The following is a 17,261-nucleotide window of genomic DNA, read 5'->3' on the forward strand; positions in this document are numbered from 1 at the left end:
AACCACTGCTGTGGGGCTTCATAGAAGATGCAATTAAATATTCTTTTTTTTTTCTTTCTCTAGACTTAGTTAGAAAAGAAAACAATACCATCTGTTACTCAGACTAAAATTCCCAGGGGGCACCACAGTTAATTTTATTAACTAAGTATTTTAAGCTTTCATTGAACTGAACAGTCAGAAAAAGGGAGATATGCACGGCCTCCTCCATGCCTCTTCCACCAGTCATGGATGCAATGACTTAATGTACAGAGTTATTTATATTAAGGCACTTTCCCTTTTCAGGAGAGGGACCTGTTTGGTGGAACAGTGGACCAGCAGTCTCTCTCTAATGATAGCAGCAAATGGTTACAGCAATGAAAAAGAGAGCAAATCTGAACAGCTCCTCCTACATTCCAGTGGGCAGAGCTATTTTCAACATCCCTGTGTAAATTCATATCCTGACTAGATCATCTTGATTTTTGCATGCCAAAAAAGAAATTGTCAAGAATTTTTACTGGATTAGGAAAAAAAGTGGAAAGGGAGAGAGAAAAAAAGGAAGTCCTTTCAGAGTCTCAATATTTTACATATTTGCAAGAAGTACATTCTCTCCTCTTAAATACACATTACATACTAACTGAATTTAACTCTCTGGCCAGAAGAGGTTTCTATTAGTCTTCATCTTCTATATGAAGATACTATTTCTCCTAACATCCCATCTGATAAGGTGCATCGACCACTGAAAACTGTTCAGTCTCTGTGCCAGCTACAGAGAACACAGCTTCATGTACTCAGGGCCAGCAGGAGAATGGATGGAAAAGCCACCATGGAAGATCTGAAGAGCAGGAGGACATGAGCTGGCAGGAGGGAGGGTACAAACATTTGGGAAGAAGGTGCAATTAAAGACCGCAGCAAGAGTGGGGGAGGACAGACAGCAAAGAGGAAAGCACCCCAGAGCACAAAGGCCAGGAGAAACAGGTAGTAGCCATGAGATTCACTTCTCAAAGACTAGTAACAGTTGAGCCACTGAAGACCTACAGTAGAAGAGTTCAAGTATTAACAGACTGTAGAATATATTCAGATTGATAGTACTTGTTTGCTTTTAATTTAAAATTTACTCAGTTACTGGGAAGCTAAAACAGTTTGCCAATACTATTACCAGCAAAGAGCTGGAATAAACCGGGTTGCATTTGAAACCAGTGATGAAAGTCACTGCTGATTCATTATCAGTCATTGGATAAGTTTGGAAATAAGACTTTCCCTGCCTCATTGTCTGATCCCTGGCCACAAAAAAAGAGAGTTCTTAGGCACAGTTCAGAAAACTAATTATAAAAGTCTTCTACTGAAAAGACTTAAAAGTAAAATAATCCAATAATTAGGATTAAGTAGGTTGGCCTTTGGTGACTGATCAGCATAATGAATCTAGTTATGTAGATAGCCAAGGCACTGGGCTAAGAAGAGGCTTCTGGCTGAATCAGATTAAATGTATTGGCTGGAACAAGATTGGTTGCTATAAAATATTCAGAAACTTGCTACAAAATATTTAAGTTTCATTATTTTTCTAAGTAAATGGATTCAAATTTCCTAGAAACCAAAGTGAAGCAGTTGACTTTCAATAAACAAAAAGTTTTCCTTCAGAGTTACTTTCAGAAACTCAAGCTCTTTGCCCCTGCATACTGTATGTTTCTTTCTGTGTAAAATAATATAATTATTAATTTTCTTACCATTTAACATTGTAGTACATGGAAAACGAGAAAAAAAAAAGAAGGGAAAATAATGTAACAGCAAAACAAAAACCACCAGCACCCCACTCAAAGTTATCTTCTCAATGCACTCAAAGGAAATACATACTATTCTCATATTTCTTTTTTATCTTTTTCATAGTTCATTGATATCATGTCTTTCTTACTCTGCAGGGTAGTAAAAACATAATATGGGAAATACTTGACATACTTCCTCATTTGTTTAATGGTGATGATACAAGGGAAATTACCCCTCTAATATATTTGAGCATTTAGCTTATTATCCTTAGTGAGTTTTCTCCCAAAGCTCAATTTATTAAAACAAAACACATCTCCCTGTGATGAATGGCAAAGGGCAAGAGGGTAAAATTCTATAATTAAAATTAGAGTGGTTTCGTGACTCTTCCTTAGCAGATACTGCTTCTACTGCAGCTTCGTTTACTGAAACTTTCATTGAGTCTCACTCACCCACAAGCAATGAGATTTTCACACATGAATTAGGCTTTTCATTTGATAACTTCAAGGTTACAATTTAATGCTACTCCAGCGGCTTGCTATTTGGTGAAAAATGCAAGGTTGTGAGCAGCCTTCAATCACTATTTTTTGAGGCCAATAGAACTCGTGCCCATTGTGGACCTTCTGGGAGGGAAGGGGGACACTCAGGAAATCAGAGGCACCGCTTCTTTGTTGACAATGTTCATTTTAATTTGAATATAAATACTGAGCTTTTAGCAAGGCTTTAGTTGTGCACTATCATAGCCTAAAGTGGGTAAATAATCTCTTCTGAAGAGCGGACACTGGCCCCACAGAACCAAATCGCAGGAATTCCCCGTAACAAGGTGATGGTCCACTGCTCATCTGATAGAGGGGAGTGGAATGGGACTGTGTGTTGTCAAATGAGGCACACACATACAGCCATGAAACAGAATAGGTGCTAGCAAAAATATGAACTAAACGCAAGCACTACTCATCCCATAACAGATGGACATCTCATAAGACAAGCACGGTGCACCATATGATACAACGTACTTGCCGACTCCTGCCATACAGATCCATTTACAAGCCTCCCTCATCAGAGGGAGCATGTCTGCATTCTGCTTACGTGGAAGACTTCTAGTGAGTTCTGGGAGGAAGGGCTGTGGACCCTTCAGAAATGCAGGTAAGTCAATCCTCTGCCTACCTTCTGAGAGGAACCAGCAGAGAGAGAGAGAGCTGGAGTGAGCAGGGGCAGTTCCTATTCTTTTTTCCTGCAGAGTGGATGCAGGATCTATAGTTTAGATGTTTCTTATACAGGGTAACTCAGCACCTAAGAGCTGGACAGACACATCTAGACTCGAAATTTTAATTCCACCTCTCTCATAATCTGTTTTCCTCTTGTAAAACATGTTGCCCACCAGACTAAACCAGGTCATTACGGCTCTCTCCTCTGAGTTTTTTCCAGTTCCATGTCTTTGAGTCAAAGCATAAGAATACATTCAGATGGAAGAAGCTGGAGGAAACCAGCCAGCTTCCCAAGGTATCCGACTGCATGCCACATTCTAGCTCTTCACCTGTCTACAGATGCAGTACCAAGTCACAAACAGATGAAATAAGACTGTACAGGATGCATGAAATCTGCAGCCGAGATGGGAACTGAATCTAGACTTCTTGAGTCTTCATCCAATATCTACTCACTCTCACCTTTCTTTTTAAGGAGTTGACAGGACATGCAGCATGTGAAAGGACATAACACCACAAAAAAAGACTTGTGTGTCTTAAAGAATCGCTTTTCTTATTGGCAAAGCAGAGCATCGTCCAAAACAACCTTCATTAAGTACTCTTTGGTCATTCAGTTTGGAGCAATCCCAGTCAGCTTACTTATGAAGACATAATCAAACCAAAGCATATACTTTCTAAGAAAGTTGCACTACTGCCGTTGCAAAGAAGGAACCCTGGAAGAGCTGGAACATTTCATACAGTTAGACATAGTTAATTCATACTGAATTACCCTCACTGCATAAATGTCTGTGCAAATGTCAGACTTTAATAAGCTTTCAAAGCTGACACAGTATTTATCACTGATTAAATTTTAAAAATCAAAGTAACTATGGCTTTTACAGACATGTTTAGGTTAAGACTGACACTAACTCATTATATCCGTTTAATTCACTTGCAATTATGCAGGTGCTCTGGCAGCCTGTACTTCAGTCATTTAAGGCTAAACTGGGGCAGAGAGCCCATAGCTCTGTACTGGATAACAAAGCCCTACCTGTACGTACCCACATATACCTGAAATTGCTCTGTGGGGGTTGATGCACGTCCAGAATCAATTATTTTTTTTCTACATTTCTGGCTACCATTTAAAAAAACCAAAACAACTGCAATTCTTCTAATGATGAAAGTGGATTAAAAAAAATGAAATTCCACCAAGGAGTTGATAAGTTATTCACCGTACTTCATTAATATTTCATTTCTTTGCAGCACTCCAAATGCACAGAGAATCTATCAGAGAGTTGGGGTTTTTTTTCTGCTTTGTAAGAGTTAGAAGGCATTTGATCATAACTGTTGAAGTAAATTAAGTGGCATTTCAAGAGCAGCCAACTAAAAGTGCTGAAGGCACAAAGGAGTTTTGATATCCAGGAAATCACAATTAATTTCAACTACATAAAATGGTATGAACCATTTGTTATTTGTCATTTGCTTCATTTGATTAGAAATGTATGATATTTATCAGTCACTAGAGTGGAAATAAAATTTGCTGTAAATGATAAAAGATGTAAAAAATTATAGGTAAAAGGAGCAATGGGAGAAGTATATGTATTTCTTATCAAAGTATATGAGAGCTCTCATTTGGGCTGCCTACAAAGACACTTTATTATATTGATTTGTATTGTTCAGTTAAAAAATTTCTAGGTTAAACAGAAGTTAATAAAACCTTAATGGCATTACAAAAATTTATTTGATAATACATCCAACAGTACCCAGGAAAAAAAGAACTGTTAAATACAATTTCACTGATAAGGACACCACTTAAATAAAGTTTTCTGTGAAAATGAAGCCTGACCTCTTTTTTCCCACTTAGGTTTGATAATTTCCTAGTCCATATCCAGTAGTTCAAGATTACTACAATTTTCCTCACATTGCCAGAAATTCTTGAAGAAAACCACCACTTATATTTTATCTACCATGCCAGTGCTCCAGGAATGGCAGAAACAATTTATTTCATGTACGAAACGGGAATGCTTTTCGCATATAGACAGCCAAAATAAAAGAAACTAAATAATCTATTATATTGTATATGTACCATCTAAACTACTGATTTATCCCTGTGCTAGTGGATAGCTTTTGTCTTTTGGTACCTCATTCACTTGAAACTTATCTCAGACTTACCTGACTTTTTTTGTTTTAATGTGATCAGTCAAGAGAAAGTATTAACCAAAAAAATCCCTTACCTCCTGAATCTCAACTTTTATATAATAAAAACGTTACACCATTTGCTCAAACTTTTCCCTAGTTGTACACTGTAATATACATTTACATACACATTTATACATACGATCCTTCATTTCAAGAGCTCACTCTAGCAATAGGACAATGAATGCAGGTAGGGAGGAGGATGGAATAATTTGACAATGCTCTAACAGACGAGGCTACATCTTGTCATGAGCTACACTTGAGTAACAAACAAAGAAACAAACTAATATGAACAGATATTAAAAGATTTCTTAAAAGTGCTGATATTCATGAATTATATTAATAGGCATTAATAGATTAGGTATCACATTTTGACTATTACTTTTACTAGGTTCTGTTTATAGGCAATCTTCAGATGCACAGATGGAGGAGCAACTTTAGTAAGTACCTTATTAGCCTTGCTGATATTATTAATTGTATATGATACAGTAACATCTAATCATATAAAGTAAGATTAAAGATTCTGACACCAACAGCACATGAACTAATAAACAGCAATTTTTTGTTCCTTTCTATATAGACTAATAAAATACTTAGAATAATTACTCTGCAAATAGTAAAGGATTAGAACTGCTAATTGCATATAATTTTTTAAAAGTATGTCTCTTAATTAATAAACCATAGAGTCTCTGACATTACAATTTATACTTTTCAAGAGAAAAATCAAGTTCAAGAATACATGACATTAAGCAACACACAATTAATGACACTTTGTGCCACAATTAATGTTGGCCCTGCAGTTCATCCTTCTACTTTGATATCTCCTTAAACTATTTATGTAGATTAATTATTGAATTACTGGCATTCACTAATATGTGTTTTTGAACAAGCCACTGTACAGCACTGACATCAGTGAGGAGACCTATTCACTGACCTTCCAGAACTAGATTCTGTCTGTTCATAACATTACATTATATATCCGGGCAATCTGCCACAACTGATAAAGGTTGTGACATTATTGAACAACTTCCTATCAAATGAGGACATAAAGAACTGCAGACTGCATAAAGTCAAGCACACTGATTAAGAACAAGGCGAAGCAAACACAAATCATGAATATTTGGAAATAAAAGACCACAAGGAACCTACAGTCATTCTCCATTGACAAATAAAGCAAGGCTATAGTAAACTGTATATTTATCATTTTAGGGGCCTTAAAAATTTAATATCAAGTTTTTTTTCCCCCGGGGCAAAATTAGAGTTAATTAATACTAAATGTGTATATTTTACAAACAGCCTAAGATTTTAAAGGAAAGAACAATTAGAGACTGCTTATACCTTTCAAATTTCAGATTCTGCATTTAGATCAAAACATGATTGTAACTGTTCATGTTTTACTTCTATCAAAATCCTCAAGAGCAAAAATCCAGAGTTAATTTTATCAGAATACAATTGAAAATAAAAATTATGATGCAAAAGAGCCTTCAAACTTAACCAAAATCTATAGACCTAGTGATGAATTCTTTCTTTACCGAGATCCCACATAGGCAAAACGCCACTAAGATTGTTCTAAGGCATTCATTTATTCATATATATAACACTACATAGATACTTGAACAGAAGAGAATGGAGGAAACATTTGATAAGTTAAAAATATGCCTTTGTCCTAGTCCAAAATGATATTAAAATATGCATAGTCTTATTTTTTTATACGTGTTGACACCCATGCTGCTATCAAGGAGTACAAAATAAGTTAATATCTATAGCAGCTAGTCCTACCTGAACCTTGCCCATGGTTGCCTATAAAACTTTAAAACTTTTCCTCTAGTTAGGAATTACCACAAGGTGAACTATTTTGAACATCCTAATTTTCCAGAAATGCACTCAAAACGTAGAATGTGCAATTCTTCATGGGGATTATAAGGAAATAGGTGTCCCATAATCTAGCAGTAAAAAAACCTTAGCTGAGACTGCAAGCAAGCAGTCCAGCTATTGGAAGTTAAGCAATAAACTACAATGAAGCAACACTGATTTAATGACAGTTGTTAAACCACCTATATTAGTCTTATAATATTAATAATTAAAACAAAAACAGTAAAAAAATTTCTTATTAAGTGGTCTCAATTGAACTAAAATAATGTATGAAGTGCTTTTTGAAGATATCTGATGCTCAACATCAGAGAGGGATCCTTTCAGTGGTTCTAAGACTAAGTTTCTTGTTCATCCTTGGTAAATGAATCATAAAAAAAATATCCCATAACATGAGCACAGGTGAACTGTGAAAGATTAGATTTACACTACAGGGTGATTCAGTGTCAATAAATGAATGAGGCAGGGGGCAGGCTGGTCTTTTATGTGTGAAACTGTTGTTCTTACCTCCAGAGCTTTCAAACGCTCCAATAGCAATTTTGTCTTTTCTTTTTCCTCTTCAGTGCTGCTGCTTTCACTTCTTGAATCTTCATCTGCTGCCCTGTGAATTTTTTCCATGCCTTCTTTACATTTCCTACTGTCTTCTGACAGCTTTTCCTGAAATGATTTTTTAAAATGTCATTACTCACAGGTTGAAATGAAGTTAACTACACAAATGTCTTCAAATCTTCCTTGTATATGAATGAAAAAAAGACAGGAACAAGTTGCTACTTACATGATTACAGTTCTAAATAAGTGGAGTCATGAAGGGTCTGTTAAACATGCTGCTATGCCAATTCTGCAAAAGTCTATGCATAACTGAACTCCTACGTCTACTCAAGATTTTTTTAAAAGTGGAACTCATCATTTTTTTCATAAAATAAATAACATTTTCTTTTTTAAAAGTTGCAATGAAAATTGAGTGTACCAACTTTCACTGGAAGCATTCTATCACTGAGATATAAAGCAGTTTACTGAGGAAAAGCTAACATATGTTCATGCCTAATTTACTTCACCTTTCTTCAGCTAGAGCTAATATTTGAATTACTAAATAATGGGCTGAGAATCAAGCTATGACCCGAATACTGATTGAAGATCCACACTAATATATAACTGGAGAGAATCAAACTGACAGCAAAATTTTCAGAAGTGCCCCAGTCTACTGCAAGTCAGTCAGATTGGGTTGTTATCAGCTGCTGCTGAGCAGACTATGGCTGCTGAGTTTTACAACAGGTCTATAAAAATCATAGGTTTGAACACTGAATCCCACTAACTATTAATTATGTGCCCAGGTTCTGTGTTGAGAGCAAGAATGAGATAGAGCAAGCAAAACATCGAGACTACAAACAGGCAATGCAAAATACTGCCTAAAAAAGTGAAGTACCCAGACTACGGAGTGAATGATCATCTTAGTGCAACACAAAGTGGACATCTCTACCTTGTAAACCACATTCTTCTAACTATAAGCAAGACACAGTGTGACAACTAATGAGAAGTTTAAGAATAGAAAATAGGAGGCAAATCAACATTAAATAATGGATCTAGAGAGGTCTCTTAATGAGCATTTAGTTTTCTGTGTGCCTTCTTGAGAGTTCTTATATACAAAACCACATACTGCCATGATTTTTGGGTTAGTCTATAACTGAGATCTATTTCTCGAAACTCTTACACAACACAAACTCTATCTAAGCACAGAAATATGTATTTTCATGAAGAACTGATCCAGCTTGAAGAACTGTGCAAATATGTGATAACTCTTCGAGAGTTAACAGCAAGACATTATCTTAATTAAAACCCATAAACACAACTGAATTAAAAATCAGCACCATGAATCACATTTCTAACAACATCTTTTAAAAAATTAACTAGCTTAGAAATTGACTATTACCATGTTAAAACTTTAATCAAGAATCAATTTTATAAGCTAGCAGTTTAATCACTGAATACTCTTACACAAACCATGAGGCATGGATCTCATTCCAAGTCTCAAATCATAGACATCAAAGAGCCATTCCACCAGGTTTCCAGCGTTAGTGCTATCTTGATCACAAAAGAACCATAGAGTAGCTGAGGGGTGGTTCTTGCTTGCTACTCACTGGAGCAATGATCAAGCGTCTCTAAAAGAGCCATTAAACCATTTTCCCTTCAAAGTTGTCCTGATGAGTGCCTTCACTTAAAACACTTTGATGAAATCAGGAAAAAAAAATTGACAAAGGTATCTTGATGTAATTCAAACACAAACAGTCATTTTTAGGAGAGTGTGACATGAGTTAGATGTGGCTAACAATGGAAGAAAATATAAACATCAGCACAGGCGCACCTTTCCTGCTCAAACTAGAGGGCAGTGATTTCAAAGAACACATAGAAGAAAGCACAGATTATGAGATTTCATCACAGAAAGGAAAGCAACTTCTCTCAGAGTAAGTCCCAGTCACCTGAAGAAGTAAACCATTCATCCTCTAATTACAAAACCTGATGAACTTTGCACACTAGTGGCATAATCAAGAATACACATCCTGTTTTACTATGATGTGCACTAGAATACCTCGAGATACCAATGCTAACCCTGCCTGAGTGTTTAAGTACAGCTCACATCTTTTTAAAATTAGTTTATTATTGAGTAATAATAAACGAGTTTCAGTGTTTCAAGTGTGGACTAAAAAGGTCCCTGATATGTCACTGACCTGGAAAAGCTGCAGAATAGAGGAAAATGTTACTAGCCTTAGAAACCGTGCTTAAGCATGCAGTTTCCAGAGGGTGCTGTCCCCTCACTTTAACCAGTTCTACCTGGGTGACATACAGAAAAGGTAGAGTGGGAAATCCACACCCAGGAAAGCAAAAGAAAACAGCTGCTTCTTAAACTTCCTTTGTGCTTAGAGCCAAGTCAAGAAAGAGGGGGGATGACAGGCTTTTGCAATGACAGAATCCTCTTAACAGTGAAAAATCTGCTAATATCAAAGGCAGCTGCCTGCTTGGGGGAGGCAGAAGGGGCAGAGAAAGATTTGTAAGAGGAAATGTCTATGTCCTTCATTATGTTGATCAAATCCTACAGAAAGCTCTGGAGTGAGCATGCTGAAGGCATCAAACAACGGCGTAGAGCAGCTTATTCCTTTTTTTCCCTAGATTCCTACAGTTCTTGTGTTACCTTGACTAAAGACCATATTTGGAATCTTCCAAACAGTCTCTGTTGTATGCCTCACGTATTGCACAGTTAAAGGCAGTTGGGTTTTCAAGCTGAACAGCAAAATACTCTACAGGTCAGAAGTCCAGCAAAGGCAGAGTAAGTGCTATCCTGCTGATCAACGCAGTTTCATTTCTGTGAAAAAGTAGCAGATGGAGATGGTGCTCTGAAAGTAAGCTGGACTGGTAAAGAGAAATAAGAAAAAAAATAGGGCAAAAAAAGGAACAACCCAGCTCTTGGTCTCCTCAGAGCTGTAGGAGTTTGACACATGCCTGTACCACGAGAGGATGCAAACACAGCAGCCTGATCAGAATCCTACAGTAAAGGCTCATCTAAATCTCTAATGCTCTGTGTCAACAAAGAGACAATAAAGCTATTAAATATTCAAATCTTACTAAAAGGAAACTAAGATTATGCTGCTCACTGTCGACCTGTTCCCACGGAAATTAATGAGAAACTTAGAGTCAAGTCCCACATTGTGTAAGCTGCTCAAGCTGGTTTAAACTGTCATTGCTTTTGTGCAACCAACAGTATTTTGCAAACCTAAAATGACAACCTGCCCTGACCATTATTTCTATGTATTCAGTTTCTTCTATAAATCAAACAAATAGTACACTGATGATGAGCCCTTTGATCAAACACTATAGGCCCTATAGCCCATAGAAAACAACAGCTGAAAACAGACCCTGCTGTCTGCAAACAGCAAGCTTTCTAGAATCAATGAGAAGATATAAATCACTGAAGACATTGATCTATGAAGCTGTACAATGCAGCGACGTGACTGAGACCAGAAAGCTAGTTTCCAGTTAGATAAAGTAGGAAGGACCACTGTAATACTCCCTCTTCCCACTAATAAATAAAAGTAAGAACAATAAATGAAGAGAGCAGGAAATATGCCTGAAATGCCAAATGGTGATAAACTGGAATTTGTAAAATATAAAGAAATATGTAGAATATAAAACCAGTCTTCTCCCTTCCACTCACCTTAGAGAATACTGAACAAGAAACTGTTTTCACTGTTTATAAACAAAAGGAGTAACTATAGTGATAGAAAAGCTTTTAAAAGGTAGGACACCAAAGTGCCTATTTCAGAAATCACCTCCTCCTTCATCCGAAGACAGGCAAAAGGTTGACCCTCTGGACACAGCGTCAGTCAGCGGGAGCCAAGTTTGATGCCTTTCCTCTATGAGTCATCACGCTTTCAAGGAACAGACAAGTGTCAAAAGGACACTGGCCAGCTATTTCTTAACCATTATTATTACAGAAATTATTGTACTCTAAAGTTTTATTAGTAGTACCATCATTTGTCTGGTTTTTGCCCTTCTTTCCTAAGATGCTAGAACTACACTACACACATACAGGAAAAAAAAACAAACTGGAAAAAATGAACTCACTTTAAAATATTTCAATATGCAACTATGAAAATTCAAACCAAGAAGAGTAAATGTCAGCTGACACAAAGGAAAAAAAAAGGTGGCTAGAAAAACTCTATTCTAGATTTTCCTTTTTACAGTGAAAACCATGACTAGGTACTAATTGGAACAAGGGCTCTTCTCTGGTAGTAACGACAAATACATTATATGATATGATCATACAGTTTCCCAGGTAACTCATGTTCCATTCTTTCCTAATTTGAGATTTTACAATGCAGGAACTACCTACCCAAGGACAAAGCCTTTAAGAAAAGAGGAATCATGAACACCTGCCAGAGGTCCTGCACCAGAGGAGGAATGACCCTGTGCACCAGCAGAGGCTGGGAGCCAACTGCATAGGAAGGGATCTGTTATGGGCAAGTGAGAAGATGGAGCCAGGCTCTTCTTGGAAGTAGCACGATGAAAAGAGCAGATACAATGGACACAGTTTGGAACATGAGAAACTGCAATTAGGTATTAGGAAAACAGGGGTTTTTGTTGGTTTTTTTGTTTGTTTGTTTGTTTTTTTTCTCCCACGAGGTTGATCACAGGGTCACTGGAACAAGTTACCCAGTTCCTGCATCACAGAGATATTGCAAAGTTCACTGGACAAGTGGCTATAATAATACAACATAGCACAATCTAATCCTGATATAACTGGATCTGGACTCTACAATAATGATGATGAAGAGCAATAGTTCACAAGGACACGTGACAAAATTCTGCTTGAACCAAAGAAGATTTAAAAAAAAAGATCAAGATTTTTGAAATGCTGATTTTCCCAATGAGCATTGGACGACGTGAATTGCTTGTCTGGAAACTGGTAGGTAATAATTAGAGATGACACCTGTGCTTATAGAAGCTAAAGATCATTTCCATGTGATAAACACATGTTCTCCAGAGAAGTGAAGTGTTTCAGATGCAATGTGGTAAAGATCCCTCCGGTATAAATGATCTCTATTTCAATTTTGGGTGTCAGATTGTGATGTCTAAGGATTTTTTTTTTTCCTGAAAACCTTTTAACTCTTCAACTTCTGAAATTTATGAGAGACAATGGTTTTATAATGGCTGCAAATTCAAAATCTTTTGACAGCCATGCCTGCAATTTTCCAAAACCACACTTTAATCACATGTTTAACCCAAGAATATTAATATATGTAGGATATATAATTAAATATTGCTGATGATTTCTCATAACCACTATTTGGGAAAAAAACCACAAGATTATTCACAATGTAGTCATTGACAGATCATATACAGAGGCAATAGTAACAGGCATCCAAGAGTCTAATCAATACTGAACCCAAGCTACATGGCTCACTCAGCATCTCAAAACATTTAGCACTTTCCATAGTGTCTCAGGAGCTTCCACAGGACTTTCTAAGTAAGATCTTTACTAAATATTTATCTTAGATTTCAGTGACTGAACTTGGTGAGCCAAGTAACACTACACTACACTTCTAACACTTTCTCCTACTATAATAAAGGCAGACTCCAAGCTTCAAAACCCAAACTGCAACTTACAAATCCATACACAGAATTGTTTATGTAATAATAAATTGTGAATGTTGTTTCTTGTGAGGCCATTTTGTAGTCTTTATGTATTCTTAGATGGTGAACTTTCAGTGTTACTTCCACTGCAGACCTCCTGGTGTTCAGCACTATTCCTCACTGTGAGTGAGCGATATGAAACGAGAATTTTCAGATTGTTGATGCAGATAAAAACTGTAGATGAGGGTTTCTTTGTATTTTCATGAAAAAAACAGCCCCAAGCTATGCACAAGTAGCTCAGTCTGACTGCACAAGCTGAAAAAAGAGCAATTGCTCCAAGGACTACTGACTTAAAATTCCAACAAGGTTAAAATTGTTTTCCAGCGGCACCTTGCTCCTCTTTCTCTTCCCATCATGACTTTTTTTTCCTTAACCATAATTAATACTTGTTTACTGTGACTCCATCTCTCTTAAATATGCCCTTTGAAATTTTGCAGTATCTTCTGCTATGCTTTATAACCTATTTCATTCGGTGAAACCTGAGATGTATAAAAGACACATGTATGTTAAATCAAAGTAACGTGAAGTAAGACTGATGAATTCACAAAGTGTTTCCTGCAAGATGCTTGGTACTGTGTATGAATATGTCTGTTCCATCTGCAGCTTTTTTTCTTTAATTTTCTGTATTTGCTAATGGGAATCCCATTAAACACCATGACTGTAACTGAGCAAACAAGTTAGAATGTAAAATAAAATTACATGCAATTAGACAGTGCAATCTAAACGACCTCTGAGTATAAGGCTACTAATATGACTTCTGGTTTTACCTTGCTTACTTCTATCTATGTATTCAGCTGTTTTCTCTGGTTTTATTTCCTCCCAGTGGAAGAATAGACTAAAATATAACTTTGCTTTAGATAGCACATCAGCAAGTGTAAAAATAATATATTTTTGTTTAGCTAACAGCTTTTGTTCAGAACAAGCTGACCAAAATTGAAGGAAAATAAAGGAATACACATATATCATAAAATTTTACAGACACATCCCAAACTGTTCACAGTTTAACATTACCGTTGTCAGGAAAAACACATAAATTTCTTCTTTTTCACCTCTGGATTTCACTTACAAAGTGAGTAGAGTGAGCAGTAACATTCCCTAGATTAAATATATGTGATGGATAAGAGAACAAAGTACTTTATGTTTCTGATATGAGCCTCCTACCACTTGCATATCAATCTAAATGTACCACATGTTATTCTTCACTCAAAACACTCTCACTAGTACAAGTTATCACCCCCACTGAACAGTTCTGTCGTAACATTAATAAATTTCCTGATGATGCCTTTAATGGCTGTTCCATGCATCAGAAACATCTATTTCTTTTGAAAAATTTCAGATCAAAAAGAACTATAAAAGAAGAAAACTTTCACAGTGAAGTTCACTATTAAGTGTACTCATCAGATCAGTAAAAGTAGATGGAGTTTTCAGGTTCCAAACTGAACGTCAGTCCTGGATGTCAAAGTGAACTACGCTGACCTTGTCATCAAATGTTGCTGTTGACATCATTCCCTCTTTAGTGAATGGATATTCACATTATCAAGAGCACCCTCGCCCCTGGCACTTCATCTCAAGTGAAACCAAAGTCTGACCATTCCGGTGGTGACTCTTCCAAGCTAGGTTTCAGGCACAGTGACAGTAGGGCAGTGTAGCTCTTCCTGGTTTTTGTTCTATTGCCTTTTCAAAATGAAAGACTTCAGCTATCTGAATAGCAAAGTTAGCAGCAGAAAAAGAAACTAAGCTGTTCCTTCTTCAATGATACTATGAGAAGAATAAGCAGTGTGATTTTTCATGCAGACATTCTCTTATAAATTGGTTCATTATAGTACCATACTTAAAGTAATCATCTTTCCTCCCAGGAAACCTATATCCAGCATTTAAACTTTCCTGAAGGAGTTTGTAAGTATTAAAGTAACTACACTTGACTAAAGTGACAGTATTAAAATATCTACCTTCTACTGAAGTACAAACAAGCAAAAATATTCTGAAAATTAAATTCAGTAAATTTTATGTAACAGCAATTAAAGCAATAGAATTGCTCTGGATTTAAATTACTAGAAATAAGCCAATTCTTCTTTCCTTTGCAGCCCTTCCATTTTTTTTTTTAATAATGTCTTTTCACTACTTGGATGAAGGCCAAATTACTCTTTTTAATGAAATGAAAAACTTTGATTTTTTTTTTTTTTTTTTTTCCTACCAGAAAGTCTCCCAAGTACTTCTATAAACTGATCCAGTTTTCCATAGATAGTTTCTTTAGGGAATACTACAAAGCTCTAAAAGACATACCTGAAGACGAGTATGAACTAGTAGTTTGGAATGACAGCAATGTATTAACTGATTAGTTCTCACCATAAGCACAATTGCAGAAGCTGACCTAAGAAGTTACCTGTGGGATTAGGACAAAAAACCCTAGTATATTATTAAATAACCAAGTAATTTTTTGCAATTGCCAGGGAATAGATGGTTTGTCTCACAATCTTATCAGGAAAATGTTTGAAAGAAGCTCAGAGTGCATCTTCACACAAGACTAAAATGTAGGAACAATCATTCTGGATCAGATAAAAACTTCACCTTTTCAAATATGTTATTATAGTTTAGATTAAATGTATTTAACTGAAATTAAAAATACTTTTCTTAATCTGTAGTGCACATTATTTCTGAAATAAATATACTAGCATACTGGTATGTTCTCCTGTTAAAATAATTTTCAAAGAGAGAATGTTTGTGAATACAACATCCTCTCTCTTTTTTTCCTCAGAAAATAAGCACAATTTTAGATTTTTTTCCACTTCTTAAAATTTAAAAAATAGCATTGCTTTCTGCTAGTTTGAAAACATAAATGAATGATGGTTCAAAATGCAGCACGAACAATATCTTTTTCTGAAGATGTGGAAACAGGGAGAGAGCAAATGACTTGGCCATATATAAGACCCAGCCTTGGAATACCAAGGAATACAAACTTTTTTCCACTTTTCTGACCAAACAGTTCAGTCACTAGACAGCTGATTGCAGTAAATGGGCTCTATTTATTAATTCTTATTCATTCTCTTTACTCAGAAAATGCAAAGGATTAGACAGATAAAAATGCTTCTATTTCCTTGCCAGACCCTCTTGCCCAACCAGAAACTCTTCAATACCAGCCCAGGATGGGCAATGCTATGTCAGGTTAACAAAGCATGTCTGGATCCTGACAGGGAGTTGGATAGGCTGTGGATAGGTGAGAATCCCTTTCTGAAATCTTCTGTTGGTCAAGAGCCAGGAGACACACTACAGACCTGGGAGCAATAAAAGCAGTTGCCAGATGGGAGATGACAACGACTCCCTGGGGAACTCATTGCTCTGCTGAGAAACAGAGCAGGGCTGGAAGCGGCGCTGGGTCCCAGGGCAAGCGCACCGCAGCAGCAGCCCCGCAGCCTTCCCTTCTCACACAGCCAAAGCGTGGGCTGCCCTCTGCCTGGGTGCCAGGCAGCCCTGCTGCTGGCAGCCCTCGTTCCTCAGCCCTGCACGAGAAATACATGCAGATAAAGAGCAACAAGCTGGCCTTCGCATACAAACATACCGGCATCTCTCCACGCAGCAGATTATCTTAAAACTGGTATTTGCTATAAACTCCAGGAGGTTATTCCAGTGTTTTGGGACTACCAAGCAGAGGCATGTTAGAGTCATACTCTTTTCCCTCAAGTATATACCCTGAATTAGGAAAAAGGCAACCAGAACACCAGCATGAAGGGCAAGATTAAGGCTGCAGACAACCTGCTGTGCATAAATGGGAAGTCACCGTATGCATGAGGATGACCTGTGTCAGTCAGGCTGTGAACCACATCATCACCTTGCTTTCCAAAGAGTGTCTCTGAATTTCCATTACACCTGTTCCATATGTAGAGGGTTCAGGCAATGTATACAAGATGATTTTTGTGGATTCATTCCAAAAGTAAGAACTAGAAGATATAGCAAAAGACAGAAACACTATGCTGTAGTGGAAAATCTGAATGCAGAATTACACTCAGTACAATACATAACAGTACCATGAAATCGGTCAGTCTTTGCCTCTTGTTACCGTAGATATATAGAGGATTCTGGGAAGGAAAGAACATCTTGTTT

General features: G+C 36.8%; 1 protein-coding gene across 1 annotated transcript in view; it reads right to left on the minus strand.

Annotated features, from left to right (window-relative positions):
• The window catches only part of NCKAP5 (NCK associated protein 5), a 219,669-nt gene that overhangs the window by 118,216 nt on the left and 84,192 nt on the right, over nt 1-17,261 (minus strand). The window contains exon 4 of the mRNA XM_029083670.1: nt 7,488-7,637. Coding sequence (XP_028939503.1) covers nt 7,488-7,637 — 150 coding nt within the window. The remainder of the gene's footprint in view (nt 1-7,487; nt 7,638-17,261) is intronic.

Source organism: Antrostomus carolinensis, unplaced genomic scaffold, assembly GCF_000700745.2.
Source record: "Antrostomus carolinensis isolate BGI_N321 unplaced genomic scaffold, ASM70074v2 scaffold13922, whole genome shotgun sequence".
NCBI classification, from domain to species: Eukaryota; Metazoa; Chordata; class Aves; order Caprimulgiformes; family Caprimulgidae; genus Antrostomus; species Antrostomus carolinensis.